The following is a 15,761-nucleotide window of genomic DNA, read 5'->3' on the forward strand; positions in this document are numbered from 1 at the left end:
GAGACCGAAGCGCCGAGATGTGAAGAAAAAAGGGCCGCAACCATGCATTATGAGAAAAAAAGAGACGAGATATAACCGATGTTTGACGGGGGAACGAATAAGACCGTACGACTTACACTCCCCGTCATCTCAAACGCTTCCCGCCCCGGACTTCGACGCTACGCCACCGCGTCGATCGTTCGGTCTGCTGGGCTTCGACAGCTCGGCCCCTCCCTCCCTTGTCTCCATTGCAACCACCATCAAAACTGCCAACGCAACCCCGGACTTTTTGCAATCGCCGAGCTCTCACAGGGCAAGAATTGGAGGGAGCTAGTGAAAGTCATCATGCCCCCTTCCTCATCAGAACAAAAGCCATACCGAAAGAGGGTGACCACTGGCTGGGCAGATTGCTCCCCCGCATTTTCTGCCGGCGGGCGGAAGGCCGGAACCATGGCGGGGGAGGGGACCTGTTATACGCGGGACGTCGTTTAGCCTCATCATCCATACTATGCGATCACCTAGTAACCCTGTTCCTCACAGCTGTGTCCATCTGTCATGAGAGAAGCAGAAAACAATCGTCCCGAATAAACTCTTTTGAAAGTACTTGAGACGAATCGAACAGCTGAGCTTATGCACAAAGGTCTCAGCGGTATGCCTCCTTCGAGTAGTCCCCCCTCCTCCCATTCACAGGAACTTGCAAGGGGAAGGTAACAACCGTCGTTATTCAAAGGTTGTAATAAACATTTTCAGCGTCGAACTGGAAACCGAATGGTTTGTCGTACAGACAGACTTTCTCGGTAAGGATGTGTCGGGGAGTGTTTCCGGTCAAGGAGGGGGGGGAGCGAGCAAAAGATCGGCTCAGGTGGGGGTGGGTCCGTTGGCTTTCTTCTTGCTGCTGCTGCTGCTACTGTGACTTGTACTTGTAGTTTACCACAACTTCCTACACCAATATGTCTATTATTGGGGGGGATACATCCAAGCGACATTGGATCAAAGTCATGGCATATGTGCCCTTGTCATTGATGCGTTTGCCGCATATAGTACTCCGTACCAGGTATTTGTGTGTTCCAGGTCCAGTGCCAATTATGATCCAATTCCTACCTGTCCATCGCACTCTGTAGCTGCTCATGTTACGAATACGGCAAAACATAGGATGAGTTGAACTCAACTCATTGGGAATATCAATCTGACCAAAACTCTTCCAGGCCTCACCTTGTTCTACTTCATCCCATCGGATCTAGTCCACGGTAAACGGAACAATAAGATCAAAAACCTACTGCTCGCGCGAACCCACACGGAACCCTCGGCACCCGCGTAAGGCACTCTGCCGCAATCATTACCCCGCCCTTTTCTTCGGCTCCTTGGTGCGCATGCCGGCCCCAATCTGGTCCCGACCTTACCCCGCCCCGACACCGGAATTCCGATACAAAGCTCCGGAGTTCCTCTACAACACAAAGCTCATCGGGACCGAACAAGGCCGCGCTCACTGGCACACTCACACCGCACTCACCACCCCTTACTTTTGCCGATCGAAGTAAAACATCCAACAGGAACAAGGGGGGAAAAGAAAAGAAAAAAGGAAAAACAGAACACTCTCAGAAACCATGTCTCCAATCCCAACCGCCCTCATCACGGCAGGCAGCGCAGGCCTCGGCGCCGCGACAGCCAAACTCTTCGCCCGCAACGGCTACAGCGTCGTCATAAACTACGCGAACAACAGCGACCGCGCGGACGCCCTGGTCAAGGAACTCGAGTCCCTCTCGTCCACCTCCCCTTCTCCCACGGAAGGAGGCCAAAGGCAGCGCTTCCACGCCGTCAAAGCGGACCTCTCCTCCCGCGCCGAGACCTCCGCCCTCGTCGAGAGCGCGGCCGACGCCCTCGGCGGCCGCCTCGACGTCCTCTTCTCCAATGGCGGCTGGACGAGGCTCCGCGACATCGCGGACCTCGACGACAACGTCGACGAGGACGACTGGGACCGCTGCTTCAATATGAATGTGAAGTCGCACCTGTTCCTCATGCACGCCGCGCGGCCGTACCTCGACGAGGCGGAGGGCGCGTTCATCACGACGGCGTCGCTGGCTGGTGTCAAAGTCAGCGGGAGTTCACTGGTAAAACATTCTTTTCTTTGCAATCTCATTTCTCTCCATCTTTCTCCTGGTCCTCGCCATCTCTGCTGCCCAATATCGTATGGGCGCAGGAAGCAAGCAAGCAAGCAAGGCAAGGCAAGGCAAGGCAGATTCTCTAACTCGATATGCAAAAACAACATAGGCCTACGCCGTGACGAAAGCAGCCCAGATCCACCTCGTAAAAGGCCTCGCGTTAGCAGCGGGCCCGAGAATAAGAGTAAACAGCGTCTCTCCGGGCCTCATGTTGACGGTATGTTACACAATCCGCACCCTTCCCCTTCCCCATCACTCCTACCCTCACACCTTACCCTTATCTCTGCTCCCCCTCCCCCCTTGTCTATCTCATCCGACTACATACGTATCACGGCAAGACACATCCGTGAAAAGACAGAAACAGACATGCTCACTGCATACCCACCGTTCCGCGTGTATAGGAATGGGGCCTACAGTTCCCGCAAGAGAAACAACAGGCCGCCCGAGACAGGACGCCGCTCAAGCGCCTCGCCACGGTCGACGACGTGGCCGACCAGGTGCTGTGCTTCGCCAGGAGCAGGAGCGTCACCGGCGCTAACGCCGTCATTGACGGGGGGCTCAGTATTTGAGAGAGAGAGCGCGCGAGCGAGCGGGAAGGGGGGTTTAACGGAGTACGGTCCACGAATATCTGGACGGAGTATGGATTCCTCTTTAAGAGAAGACGAGGTCACGAGGGAGAGAAACAGAGGTCACAGAGAGAGAAACAGAGGTCACAGAGAGAGAAACAGAGGTCACAGAGAGAGAAACAGAGGTCACAGAGAGAGAAACAGAGGTCACAGAGAGAGAAACAGAGGTCACAGAGAGAGAAAGCCTGAGAGAGAGAGTCTGGGACAGAGCATGGCACATACGGATACATGGGTACTAATAGCCCACACACCCCGTCGCCCGTGAAAGCCAGCCACGCAACAACTAGGGATGATGATAAAGTTTTACTCATCATTGACTCAGGGTCCAAAAGGGCAGAAAGAAAGAAAAAAAAAACGGCCACCACCTTTGGCTAGGCAGCCAGATTAGTTGAATCGAGCCACTGAGGACCACTGAGCAAGTTATTTTCAAGGAAAACACAAGAAAGTATGATCAGAAATCTGTATGAAATGGCCTGTTCAAGGGGTCCAGGAACGGGGCTGTTGCGAGCTGCTCAGAGCTGAGATTGGGCGAGAGAGATGTCGTCAAACCTGTCCGCGGCCTGGCTTGGCCCCCCCACCCCGCTTGCCTGGGCGGCGCTGGTGTCGGGAATGAGGGACCCAGCTCCTCCCACATCCCGAAGAGCCAAGGTGGGCTGGGCACGCCCTGGGCTTGCGTATTGGCGCAACGAATGGGGGGAGGCCAAAGCAAGACCAGGAGGAATTACGGATAGGAAAAAAAAAGAACGAAGGAGGAACCTTAAAGCTTGTAAAAGGCGCTTGCCCTTCCTCTTATTTTTACTGTGCTCTTCTTTTCCCGTCATAATATGAAAACTCAGTTCTTATAAGTACCGAAACGCCTTGCTATACGTGTGCTGCCGTGAAGGTATCGGTGTGGGATGGGTACAAGAAAACTACAACTTCGTCCGGTCTCTTCTCTTTCTCTCTCTCCTCCTCTCTCCATCGTCTCTTTTCTTATTCCCCTACCTCCCTGTCTTCGTTCCAATGGATATACCGGATGATCGGCCACTTCCACGACTCGTGTCGTATCGCCTTGCCCCAGACGAATAACGGCACCCACAGGACCAAGACGGCAGATGCGATGCCCGCCATGGCCCCAAAGGCATTGTCGTACCCTGCCTTTTCAACCCAGGTATTGGTGTAGAAGGACAACAGGAAGCCAAAGAGTGCTGCAGCAAGACAAGGACCAGAGTCAGCTTTACATGCCGGACAAAAAGAAGGGATGCCAAGAGTCGGACGCCCACTTACACTTGAAGCCCATGACGGCCAGGGTGATTTCGCCGGCGACGGGCCGGTAGGCATCAATCACGTACACGAGACAGATGTTCGTTCCTTGGGAGATGGAGAAGGTAACTGTAGATGGGATGATCAGAAACACCGTCGTTTCGACAAAAGAGCATGGAGGGGTGGGACGGGTAGGAGAGGAGAGGAGAGAGGGGGGAAGGCAACGTACGAAGTCCAAGGCCGATGGTGGGACAGATCCAGTGCAGCTGGCTATCGATGCCGACGCCGTAGAGAACGAGAGCCAACGGAGTCGTAACCATACTGATGGCCATGCCAGGCAGTCGCATCTCCGGATCCCGCATCCCGCCGTTTCGTCTGGTAAACCAATCCGCAATCATGTCGCCAAGATGCCCGCCCGCCGGGATACCGAGCAACGCACCGAGGATGCCGGCAATGAAGCAGAGGCCAATCTGCCACGAATCGAATCCGTACGCCGTGTAGAAGGCGGAACCAGCATTGGAAGACACAGCGACGAGGAAACCGACCGTCACGGCCTGCACCAGCGCCGCCCAGAGGACCGGCGGCAAGAGAATCAGGCCCAGGGGTCGCAGCGCAAGTTTCAGCAGGCTCTCCTGCGTCAGCGTCTTGTTGAAGATTTTCAGCGAAGAAAGGTATGATTGCTTTGAGCGTCTTGTCGTCGTCGTCGAAGCTCCTAGCGGACGAGCGGGCAGCTCGCCTTCCGACCTCACCGACCCGGGTTTGCTCCCGTCTATCGAACCCAGGCGGTTCCAAGCACTCGCTTCGTCTCTCTCGTAGGCGGTCTCGGGGAAGGTGAAGAATGCCAGTAGGAGCACAACGCCGACCAAAGCGGCAGAAACTTGGTAGATGACTCTCCAGTTATGGTTGATGGTGATGAGACTGCCAGAACACACGACGGTCAGAAATTTTCCGGCAGGCTCTGGGACGCTTTCCCCATCACTTACCCTGAAATGACCACACCAAAGCCGACGCCCGCAGAAAGGAACGCGGTATAAAGTCTGTATCACTAACGTTAGCGAGCTGCCAGCCTGCTTCTCTGCCAGAACAAGCACTCACGCCATGATGGTTCCTCTTTCGTGCAGAAAGAAAACGTCAGCGATGGAGATAGGCGCGATCGTCTCCGCGGCTCCAGCGCCAAATCCCATCAGGATTCGGCCGGCCAAGAAGCCGCCGTACGAGTGATCAAAAATGAGCCATATTGTGCATGCAAAGTAGATGGAGTAGCTCGCAACGTAGACTGGCCGTCGGCCAAACTTGTTGGCGAGCGGAACCCAGAAGAAGTTGCCCACCCCCTGGAGCAGGGCGGTTGTCGTGAAGAAGTAAGCAGTTCTGGCGATCGCGAGACTGAGAACATCAGTATCGGTGGCGGCTGCCGGGAAGAACTCCAAGGCTGTATCTAGCAACGCGATCGAGGGTCCTGCAACGACGTCCGTTAGCCGGTCGTCTTCTAGAGTACTCTGGAGACGATGGATTCGAGCATACCCGCTGCCAGAAAGTTACACATCATCATGGCGAAGCATATCAACCCCGCCATGTAGTACTTGTACCATTGTGGCCTAAGCGAGTCAGCTGAAAATCCCTGGCTTCTTTGACGATCTAGGTCGCCAGTCCAGTACCTACCAGTTTAAGGGGTCGTTTGGATCTGCTGATGGCGTCGGGATCAATATGATCTCGTTGGTCTCTGGATGCCTTAAACGAACGTTTCCCAACGTCCTCGCCCGCGTTGTTTCCTCCGCTACATGTCTTGTGTTGCTATCCATTACTGGATTTGTGTCGAGAGCCCCCCGTGTTCTGACGATTCTGACGATGCAGTTTGTCTGCCCTCGGCTCGGGATCTCTGGAAGGTTATGGGGCCCTTTCTCCAGAGGGAGTCTTCTAGAGAAGTCACGGCGCACTGTTTGCAAGCCGGGTGAACGGAATCGTCCGGAATTCCGTTCCAAGAAGTTGGGGAGTAGTGAGAAGCGGCTACTCCCCCTGCTTGAAAAAGACGAGCCCGATCGATGAAACGGTCGAGTCCAGGCGTATCTGCCGCGTCGATCGTTCAACGTGGTTGCATCAAAAGGGAGGTATAGGCGGGCGCGGACGTGGTTCACTGCTACTACTACCTAGCACTTTGCAGAGAGAAGAGAGACGGCAAAAGGTTTAAGCTTTACTGTCTCGGTAGCCCGTCGTTGATTGGATTCTGTGGGGAAACATGGGGCTTCTTTTTCAACAATGTCAAACACAGATGATTCGTTGGTATGATCTCTGAGAAGATGAAAAAGAAGAGATGACCAGTAGAGAGTCGCCGCAGACGAGGAACAAAGAACAATAGCGGGGGAACAGCAAGTCGCGAACGAGTTTGAAGGGTGACTGATGCAAAGTCTGAACCTGGCGTCGCAGCTCTCTCGAGAACGACAACAGCTACCTTTCGGTAGTCTGTGTGTACGGATACACTCACTACCTAGTACCTGGTGATACCTTGGAGAGGCCGACGCGTGGAGTCGCAGTGATGGATGGTGCGTGAGGGCCGCCAGGGACACTGGATGGCACATCCCAAGAGCCAAAGGACGGACGGGGATAGGCAACGGGCCTAAGCAGGAGATTATCAGGCCCCAACCCTGCTCACCGAATTTGAGCACTAGGGTAAATGAGGACAGACTTGGCACGCAGAGGAATGGGAACAGACAAGGATTTAGCCGCAGCGGCCACTGTCTTATCCGCGACTGAGGGGTATTCGATTTCAAGGGGCCAAGTTCCACCAACAAGCCTTTTGCCAAGCCTTTGGACATGGGCGACCGAAACATGACCAGAGGAAAACCAATTGGTGGGTTCTAGCAGGAACGCTAGTGAAGGAGCCAACGAGGGAGTAAAAAGGGACAGATGACAGATGCGACAACCTCCGAGATGAGACGTACGCAAGTGTCCGTCTTTGCATACTTTGTTCACACGGAGTCTGACGGAGAAGAGAGAAGAGACGGAGACAAGGTGACAGGCAAGCAAGCAGGGAAGACCTCGAAAGTCGAGACATGTTCGTCCTGCGCGCTTGCGAACAGACGTCAGACACCAAAAGTGTGCTGGTGCTTGATGATGATGATGATGATGAAGATGCTGATCATCTTAACTGGGAATCATGGACTACATGGAAGTTTACAATGCAGTCCAGCCGAGTTCCGCCCCGCCCAAACCCGCCACCATCGCACGCGTAAGATCAGTTGTAAAAGGTTTCCCGTCCTTGAACAGGTCCAAGCCTTGCTGGAAAGAGCCTCAAAGAGAGGAGAAGAGTTTGTGCCGCATGAACTAAGCATAGGACCCAAAGTGCCGTTTTCGGCCATCAGCTCCGGGTTATGATCCACGGTGTGCCAGTCTTACGTGGTGAGAAAGTGTGGCTGGTGCTTAATATGGGGTTGAAAAAGTAAAAAAGAGGTAGTACACTAGTCGGCTAGTGTGCCAGAGCCGGCGGAGAGACCCTGGCATGCCGCATGTCTCGTCTAGGAGACGCGCAACGCGCTCCCCACGCAATATCTGTGAAGGGATATGTTGCCGTGGACACTAGACAACCGTCAGTAAACACTCCATAGTAATGCTTCTCGACCGTGGAGGCCGGGCAAAAGAAAAGCCTCTAGAGGCCGCTCATGTGGTTCTTGACGGATCCCGCCAGCCTCGCTTGCGGGCAGTGCACTGCATATGCATCTACGACGCTCGGAGAGTGCCGTTCCTGGAATGTGTCAACGACATGCAGAGCCGTTATCTCTTCGTTCGTGGGCCGAGGTCGACAAGGCAGGCTTGGATGATGTTAGAGTCCCAGACTCCAGAGATGTCGGATGTGAGGGCCGAGGCGGGTAGGCGAGGGTTGACCAGTTGAGCGGTATACAACTATGGATCTTAGAGGAGTGGACTTGCATGCGCCAGTCGCTCCGTGATGCCTCATTCTTCTCTTCCTCCACACGGCTCTTGTGTATGGCCAGGCGATGGACCAATTTCATGGGCTCGTATTCTGGTGATTAGAGTAAGGAGTGTTTCAACATGACGTTTCTTCCATCTGACTTACAACAAATAGAGTAAGGGCATGGGCATCGTCGGTTGAAGTTTACCATGTTTCCATCTTTGGGCCCTGGTCGTTGGCGCCGGCGGGTTAAAAGTTGAAACAACGTGAACTCGTCATGGCCCTATAGGTGATGGAGCCATGCGAATAAAGACGCGTTTGCTTTTGTTCAGCTTGCCCCAGATGCCCCGTCAGGTAAGGCAGAATTCAAGCTTCATGCCACGGGTCCATCGACGGTCAAGATATTAGGGTTGCCGGGATATGTTTGACGAGGCTTAAAGGGAGGGGAGGGGCAGGCAGGCTTTCGTCATCCTGCGACTGGCAGACCGCAGAAGCAGCAAACACACCAGACACGGCGGGCTGTCATCTGAAGTTGTGAGTGTCTGGAGTAGTGCGCTCCAATGAGTGGACGAGTTGATGATAGTCGAGACCAAGAGCAGAAGAAGAAGTGTGGTCAAATTCCGCCCGCAGTGTTGGCGCAAGTGGAGGAGACGACGTGGAATCAGAGATGCAGCAATCAGATGCAGGGTGAGGGAGGATGGTGTGGGGCCTCTCCGCCGACAGGAGTACGTACCTACATTACAATCTTGCCTAAGGTAGGTAGGGACGTAGTATGTACTGCGCAATGTACCTGAGGAAGGCACCTTCTAAGCGTGCGCTAGTGAGTGTACGTACTCAAGCCACCAGAATGGAGATGGTGTACTTAACCTTGCTAAGGTCTAGCTAGCGCAGACAAGTACCGCGGCGCTAAAGACCCTAAGGTGGTGTACAAACGAACAGGAAGGCAGGGAACCTTGGACTTGTGTCTAGTGCCACGACCCAAGATGATTTTGAGCGACGTGCTTTTGGATGAGGAATTGCGTGGTGCGTAATTGCTATGGTGAAGGGTTCCATTATCAAAATTACTGGGGGAGATCTATCAATAGAGGATGAGTGAGCTCTCCACCCCTGAGCGGGTCTCCATCGGGGAGAACCATGGCACCAAGCCTTTTCGGGACAACCGAACAGGCTCAGGGATGGCACGGATATTAGGGCCTACGTAACGCTCCTGTTCAATTCCGTGCCGATGTTTTCTACGCAGCACTTGCACACATCTGCAGCTGTGCAGCGCAGCGCAGCACCTCACTGCAGAGTGCACCTACCTAAGGTGCCTACCTACCCTGTCCATCAGGTGAATCAGACAAGACGGAAGGCATGACAGTCAGTGGCTTCCTTCCATCCCTTCTATTGTGCATCACATTCTCATAAGGTACCTACCTTCCATATTGCAATGGTCCAATCAACATCTTTGAGTATCTAATCTTCTGATAATGTCTAGAGTCTAGACGCCTTGTTCTTGGGAAGGAAGACATGCCATCTGCATCCCGTCTGCATCTTCTGCTTTCATCAACCGCCGGAATCCCACCTGAGGCACGGAGTACTCAACATGTCTCTTCCCTCCACTTGGCACCGGACTCTGGACTCTGGACGACTGACGAGCACCACCCTGTCACCTGTGCCTCTCTGAACTCCGCGTCTGGAGTCCCTTGGAAGTCTGGTTACTGGTCACTGATGTTTTCTCATGGGGAACTGCTGGGGCCGCTACGGGGATCCCTGGGCCGCCGAGTCCCCGATGTCTACTTTGTGTGCTACAGTTTCCGCCCATCGCGTGCACAACATTTTCAACTCTTCAAGTATCCCAGTACCTCAACTACCTAGAACACCAGCAAGGACAAAAAGGTATCTGTACCTTATCTGCGGATACTAGGTAACCGCAGTCGCAGCACCGTCTTGCGCCAGCTCCTGCGCCTGGCAAGTCATTATCCATCCCATCACGCTGCACCGAGCTGCATAGATGCAGGGCTTTGCTTCTCCGTCCACGGCGAGCGGAGAGGAAGTTTCCGCCGCTCGATTCCTCACTCCACTCGTCAATTTGCTTTTCCTGGTCAGGACGCATCCTCATGGAGACTTGCGATCTCATCCTGTGCGGCGGTGAATCCGGTCCATCCCGTCAAGTCAGTTGCCGCTGTGAAAAGGCAGAAAGACCACCGCAGTTTTGTCTGGCCAAGCCGGCTAGGCATTTCGTCACGTTCGTCGCGAGTCATAATGAACGGGGTCAATTGACTTTTTGTCCAGTGTTTGAGCCGACCCGATCGGCAGCGCAAATCGATGACTCGCCCCTACCAAGATCTTGGACATCGATTGCCTTTGAGCCAAAGAAAAAAAAATAAAAAAAAATAAGGGACAGCCGGAGTGCTCCGAACAAGGCCGCCCACGAGGCCCAGAGATGGATAAAGAGGCCACGACTGGAAATGGCAATGCAGCATACGGATATCATGCCTTCTGCCCGTCTCAAACCAATTCGCATCGGGACTTTGGTCAACGGGGGTCGTGGCCAGCATTGGCAACATGTCCATCAACTGTTTCGAGCGACTGCCAGGATGTCCGATTACTTCCATATGAATGGCTCCATCTGCTTACCTACGTTATCCACTAGACGGGCTGAATTTGTCGGCTCGGGATCTTTCTCTGGAGAGACGCGTGCGCGTGCGGGATATGACATGCTGGCCCACAATTATATACATACCTACACCAAGAAGCCTCGCCCTCTTCAACAGCGGAGGATTGTGAAGCATCGGTTAGCATCGTCTGATGATGTTGCCCGTTATTCTCAGCCTCAGACTGCTTCAAAATGGGGTTTGGCCGGTGTGTGTATCCGTATATGTGTGTCCTGGATACTCCAAGGTTATCCATCCGACCTCTTGCGATGCCATCTGCCGGCTGATGTTGTCGTCGATGCCAGAGACCAAGACAGAACTGAATAGGACAGGGGGAGCTTCTTCGAACACTTGGTGAACACGCACACGCACATACCGGTAGTCATACAACGGCCCGGATACTACAACAGTCTAGTCGAGGCCAGGCCGGACTCTTGTTTTACAGCAGCTACACCTCTGAATCTCTGAATGATCATTGGCAGCATCAGCTCAAGACACCTTCTTACTCGGTAGCTAGCACCTACCGTCTTCGCGGAAAAGCCGCGACGTCGTCGTCTCAGTGCTCGGCCGTCAATGGACCCTTGCGCGTCGCCTCGGCCGGGATCTAGGTCTGGGTCTCATTCTCCAGTCGCCCTGCATAACTCCAGACCTGGTCGTTCCACCAAATGCAACCAACGCCCGAGTTTTGGGTTTCGAAGCTCTGGCAGCTCGAGCCTTTCCCCTTTGAGGTCCAGCGCCGGCCAGAGGATGACGAGGCCACCCCCGATCGCTGTCTTTGGTTCCTCTAGGGCAGCCCTCGCATTCGACGTGTTTGGCCCGTCAAGCCAATATACTCATCACCAGCGGCCGACGTACTACAATGTGGCGTTGAAATAATACCACGAATAGTACCGTGATTGAACTGACGCGGCACCTTACCACGTCCACCAGGTCCATGAGGTCTCCAGGTCGGCCTTCTTTTTTCGTCCCGCTTGCGAACCGCAGCCGGTACCAAGTTACGAACGGAGTACACCGTACCGTACGGAGTACCTACCTACCTTACCCTCTTGCATAGCGCCGCCCCCAACATCCACGGCCACAGCTTCCCATCCGCGTCTGCGTGCTCAATGCGCCTCACAGACGCTCCAGCAACTGGGCTTTTACGGATACAACCAGGCTTATTTCGACAGACAAGTACCTACCTACCCTACCTTACCTCACCTTACCTACCTTACGAGTACGTACCTTGTCTTTTTTAGAGGAGTCGTCCCGCTCACAGCCTGAGTGAGCAGCAGCTGCTTCCATGTCCCACAGTTCACAGTCCACCATCCACCAGGCTATTCTTTCCCCTTGCCCCAAGGTCCAACCCAACCTTGTCTCCATTACCTCACATCAAGGTACCTCTACCGCTATCCATACGCCTACCTGTACCTTACATGACCTTGCTTTTACTTTACCTTGACTTGGGCCTTGGCTTGGCTACGATTAACTACCACTACCTTACTTGTGCTTGTTCTACTACTACTACGGCTTCTCCCCGAGCTCAACTCCAGTCTCAACTTACCTCGAGTCAAATCAAAGACTCTCGGCAACAAGACAAGTCAGGTTTAAGCTAAAGCCCTCAACGTTCCCAAGAAAAGACGACACAAGTTCTTGTCCCGCAGTTTTCTGGTCTTGGCTGCAGCCGCACGCTTTTCGCTCTAACTTGGGTTATTATTTGGCTTGCACCCACACCGGCCACCAGCACCAGCACCAGCACCAGCACCAGCACCAGCACCAGCACCAGCACCAGCACACTCGAAGCACAGCACCAAAGCTCTCAACCTACCACCTACCTTGAGCAAGCTTCTGCACCTGATCCGCCGCCCTTGGCTCATATTTCCTTTTTGTCTCCCTCTCCCGACAACCTCCCACATCGGATCTATCCTTCCTGAGGCCAGGTTTGCAAAACTTTTTTGCCTTCACAACATTCTTTTCCCCCCCTACCTTCCGTCCAGCTTGCCGACACAGCCGTCGCGCGCTGCCGTTAGCAGCCAACCATCTTCTTCCGACCGCTTACGGTTTACCACCGCTCCGTCCGGCGCCGTTGGCCTTTTCACGGCCGATTTGCCGGACCCGCCCCGACCTTCACTAACACAACATCATGATGGACGGTGGTCACCACAACATGATGCCAACCCGGGGCGTTGGTACCGATGACCAGCGGGTTTCTGCTTCCAACAGTAACACCAACCCCCTCGCCTCCGGTCCTTCTCCGAATGCCACAATAGTCGTCTCGGCAGCACCTTCATACAACCCTAATGGTCCCTCGCAATCCGTCTCTCCTTCACCCGTGCCAACAGCTCAATCTCCCTATCCCACATCAACCCCGGGCGGCACCCAGAGCCACGCTGCTACCGCCAGTCTGTACCAGTGTGCTCACTGCCAACGGCGGTATTCTCGACCTGAGCACCTCGCCCGTCACATCCAGACCCATACTCTTGGAAAGCGATTCGCGTGTCAGATATGCGGCAAAGCCTTTGCGCGCCAAGATCTCCTCAAGCGGCATGTCACCAATCACGAGAACGACAATGACCCCAACAAAAAGAGACGTCGCACCGATACCTCACCCGGTGCCGGCCGTGTCTCTCACGCCTGCAGACCTTGTGCCACGGCTCGTGTCAAGTGCGAGGAGCAAAAGCCATGCACCCGTTGCCGGAATCGCAACCTAAACTGCGAGTACTCATCTACCGAAGCCGGCTCAGCTGCGGCCATGCATCTGCTTCATCTCTCGGGAAACCCGCACCAGACAACATCAACGCCCGGATCTCTTGCCACATCTCCCTCACAATCTGCCTATGATAGCAGCCCCTCAACAGCGTACCAACAGAACCCTCAACATGCAATGCTGCCGCCCAGAGACGACAGTGGCCAGCTGGGACCTGCTCACACCATCAAGTCGGAATCAGGCCGCATACCAACGACAGAAAATGCCATGCAACAAGTCAACGCCTCCGGCATGCCTGTTAACTACGAGATCGGCAACCAGCAAGGTGTCGACATGACCTTGCCTTTCTCAGACTTTCTCCAAAATGTCATCTACACAGGAGAGATGGAAGCGTCGCGCATGGCCGAGGCACAGGGTCTAGCTGTCCTGGACTTTTGCGACAACTCGAATCTCGAACTGAACGAAGTGGACTTTGGCCTTCTGGATCATTGGAACATGGACGGCATGGGAAATACCGGATCCAACCAAAGCTTCACGCCTCGGACCGACGACTCTGTCGATTTGGTCCAAATGCGCCAAACGCTTGTCAAGGTCTGGACAGAATCACCGTGGCAATGGGCGCCCAACAAGCTCGACTCGGGCTATTTGGAGCACCCAAACTTCTCCGTACCATCCGACGACACAAGCAGCGCTGTTTTCACCGAAAGCCGGAAGAAGCACGCGAGGATTGTCAGGGACAAACTAGACCAGTCGGGCCGGGATCAGATTTTGGCAATCGTCTTGTCAACCTGCAAGAACGACAACATCATGAGCCGCGTCGCATCCTCTTTTCCGTCCCTTGAGGTGATGGACAGCCTTATCCACATCTACCTGGCGCAACATTTCTGCCAGACGTCACAATGGATTCACCACGGCTCGTTCTCCATGAACGCCCAGTGGCCAGAATGGCTAGCTGTGGCAGCTTCAGCTGGGGCTACCCTCACTCCGGTGCAAACCTTGCGCAAGTTTGGGTTTGCTCTTCAGGAAGCGGTCCGAGTTACCATCCCGGCAAGGTTCGAGGATGCCAACACCACGATCAAAAATCTCGGCCTTGTGCAGACTCTGATCCTGGGCCAAGACATTGGTCTGTGGAGCGGGAACCGACGCAAGATGGAGATCGCCGAATGTCATCTCATGATTCCTATTACGGTAAGTAGCTATTTTCAGCTGTCCGTCTCCCACAGCCTGGTCGCTAATGCTTTGCATAGATGATGAGATATCGCGGCAAATTCCAGCGAGCATCGTACCCCATGGTCGAGGTCAATATGTCGGACGAAGGCGAAGTTTTGGAGAAAAAATGGAGGGCCTGGTGCGAGCGTGAGTCGTGGAAGAGGTAAGCTTATAGACCCAAAGGTCCGGGATATCCTTGTGCTAACGCATTTAGACTACTTTTCCACTGCTTCGTGCGAGACGCTCAGACCTCCATGACAACACTCACCAACCCCTCCATGTCGTACTCGGAACTCACCCTGCCCCTCCCTGAAGCAAAGGAGCTGTGGTTTGCAAAGACGGCGGCCGAATGGAAGATGCACTATCTCGAACGAACGAACGGACAGAGCAAACGACCACCTTCGATCGGTGATCTCTTCCGGGACATCAGTTTGTTGGCGACGAACCGCCAGCGACTAGATCTGCAATTTGCAATCTCGATATACCTGCATGGCTACTGGGCGCTCATTCTCGAGTATCTCCAGCTGTGTTCCGTCTTGCGCACCCGGACTTGGCTGAACAACTCTGGAGGGAAGTCTGAGGAGGTACTACGTTCCAGACATGCGGAGCTTTGCAAAGACCTGCAGGGCTTCTTGCTGGTCACTTCCGACTGGCACGAGATGCTTTCGACGCAGGAGAGTCTGGTGCTCCATCTTCTCATGATGAACCTGCACCTCTCCCTCAACGATTTACAGCTCTTCTCTGGCAAGGAAGGCGAGGACCAGGCGCGCCGGGTATTCGGTGACCTGCGCGAGTGGTCGCAGAGCGCCGAGGCGCGCCAGTCGCTCTGGCACGCAGGCCAGATCCTGCGTCAGGCCAAGATGTTCCCCCAGGGCCATCTCAAAGACTTTTACGCCATCGCCGTCCACCATGCGGCTCTGGCGTGCTGGACCTACGGGGTGGTCGCCAAGACGAGCGGCACGGGGAAGACGCCGGTGCAAGGGTTCGACCAGGAAAAGGTGTTTCTGGACGGCACCGAGTCGAACCTGGTGCACCGATTCATTGGCTTCAACCAGGGGCGGCCGGTGATCCTAGGACCCATGAGTAGGGCCGGCGCCACCGAGGCGTCACTCGACGATCCCAAGGCGTGCATGGAAGTGGCCCAGGAAGTGCTCCGGGCCAACTTTCGCGAGTCGGCGGATCTTCACCCGCCCATTGTCGAGAATTTGTGCCTGCTGATCAAGCAGCTAGGCCACGCTGCTTGGGCAGTCGGCATGTCATGATGATTTGTTGTTGTTGTTATTCATTACGAGCCATATTTTGATATTTCTTCTTACTTTG

General features: G+C 54.4%; 4 protein-coding genes across 4 annotated transcripts; 3 read left to right on the top strand and 1 right to left on the bottom strand.

Annotated features, from left to right (window-relative positions):
- Positions 1 to 1,583: 1,583 nt before the first annotated feature.
- On the top strand, positions 1,584 to 2,707 carry CABS01_03025 (short-chain dehydrogenase; the record flags this gene model as incomplete). Its single annotated transcript, XM_060536402.1, has 3 exons — positions 1,584 to 2,087; positions 2,248 to 2,355; positions 2,540 to 2,707. 3 exons carry the CDS (start codon positions 1,584 to 1,586, stop codon positions 2,705 to 2,707), a joined length of 780 nt encoding a protein of 259 aa, XP_060394314.1.
- Positions 2,708 to 3,736: 1,029 nt separating this feature from the next.
- CABS01_03026 (uncharacterized protein) lies at positions 3,737 to 5,805 on the bottom strand (the record flags this gene model as incomplete). The annotated part of the gene is made up of 7 exons (XM_060536403.1): positions 3,737 to 3,951; positions 4,031 to 4,135; positions 4,236 to 4,924; positions 4,990 to 5,043; positions 5,102 to 5,462; positions 5,528 to 5,601; positions 5,666 to 5,805. 7 exons carry the CDS (start codon positions 5,803 to 5,805, stop codon positions 3,737 to 3,739), a joined length of 1,638 nt encoding a protein of 545 aa, XP_060394315.1.
- Positions 5,806 to 10,360: 4,555 nt separating this feature from the next.
- On the top strand, positions 10,361 to 10,873 carry CABS01_03027 (uncharacterized protein; the record flags this gene model as incomplete). The annotated part of the gene is made up of 1 exon (XM_060536404.1): positions 10,361 to 10,873. The coding sequence occupies one exon, from the start codon at positions 10,361 to 10,363 to the stop codon at positions 10,871 to 10,873; it is 513 nt and encodes a 170-aa protein (XP_060394316.1).
- Positions 10,874 to 12,668: 1,795 nt separating this feature from the next.
- On the top strand, positions 12,669 to 15,703 carry CABS01_03028 (uncharacterized protein; the record flags this gene model as incomplete). The annotated part of the gene is made up of 3 exons (XM_060536405.1): positions 12,669 to 14,420; positions 14,480 to 14,604; positions 14,656 to 15,703. 3 exons carry the CDS (start codon positions 12,669 to 12,671, stop codon positions 15,701 to 15,703), a joined length of 2,925 nt encoding a protein of 974 aa, XP_060394317.1.
- Between the last annotated feature and the right edge of the window lie 58 nt (positions 15,704 to 15,761).

The sequence above is a fragment of the Colletotrichum abscissum genome (genome assembly GCF_030869225.1).
Source record: "Colletotrichum abscissum strain IMI 504890 chromosome Unknown Scaffold_5.1, whole genome shotgun sequence".
Lineage (NCBI taxonomy): Eukaryota > Fungi > Ascomycota > Sordariomycetes > Glomerellales > Glomerellaceae > Colletotrichum > Colletotrichum abscissum.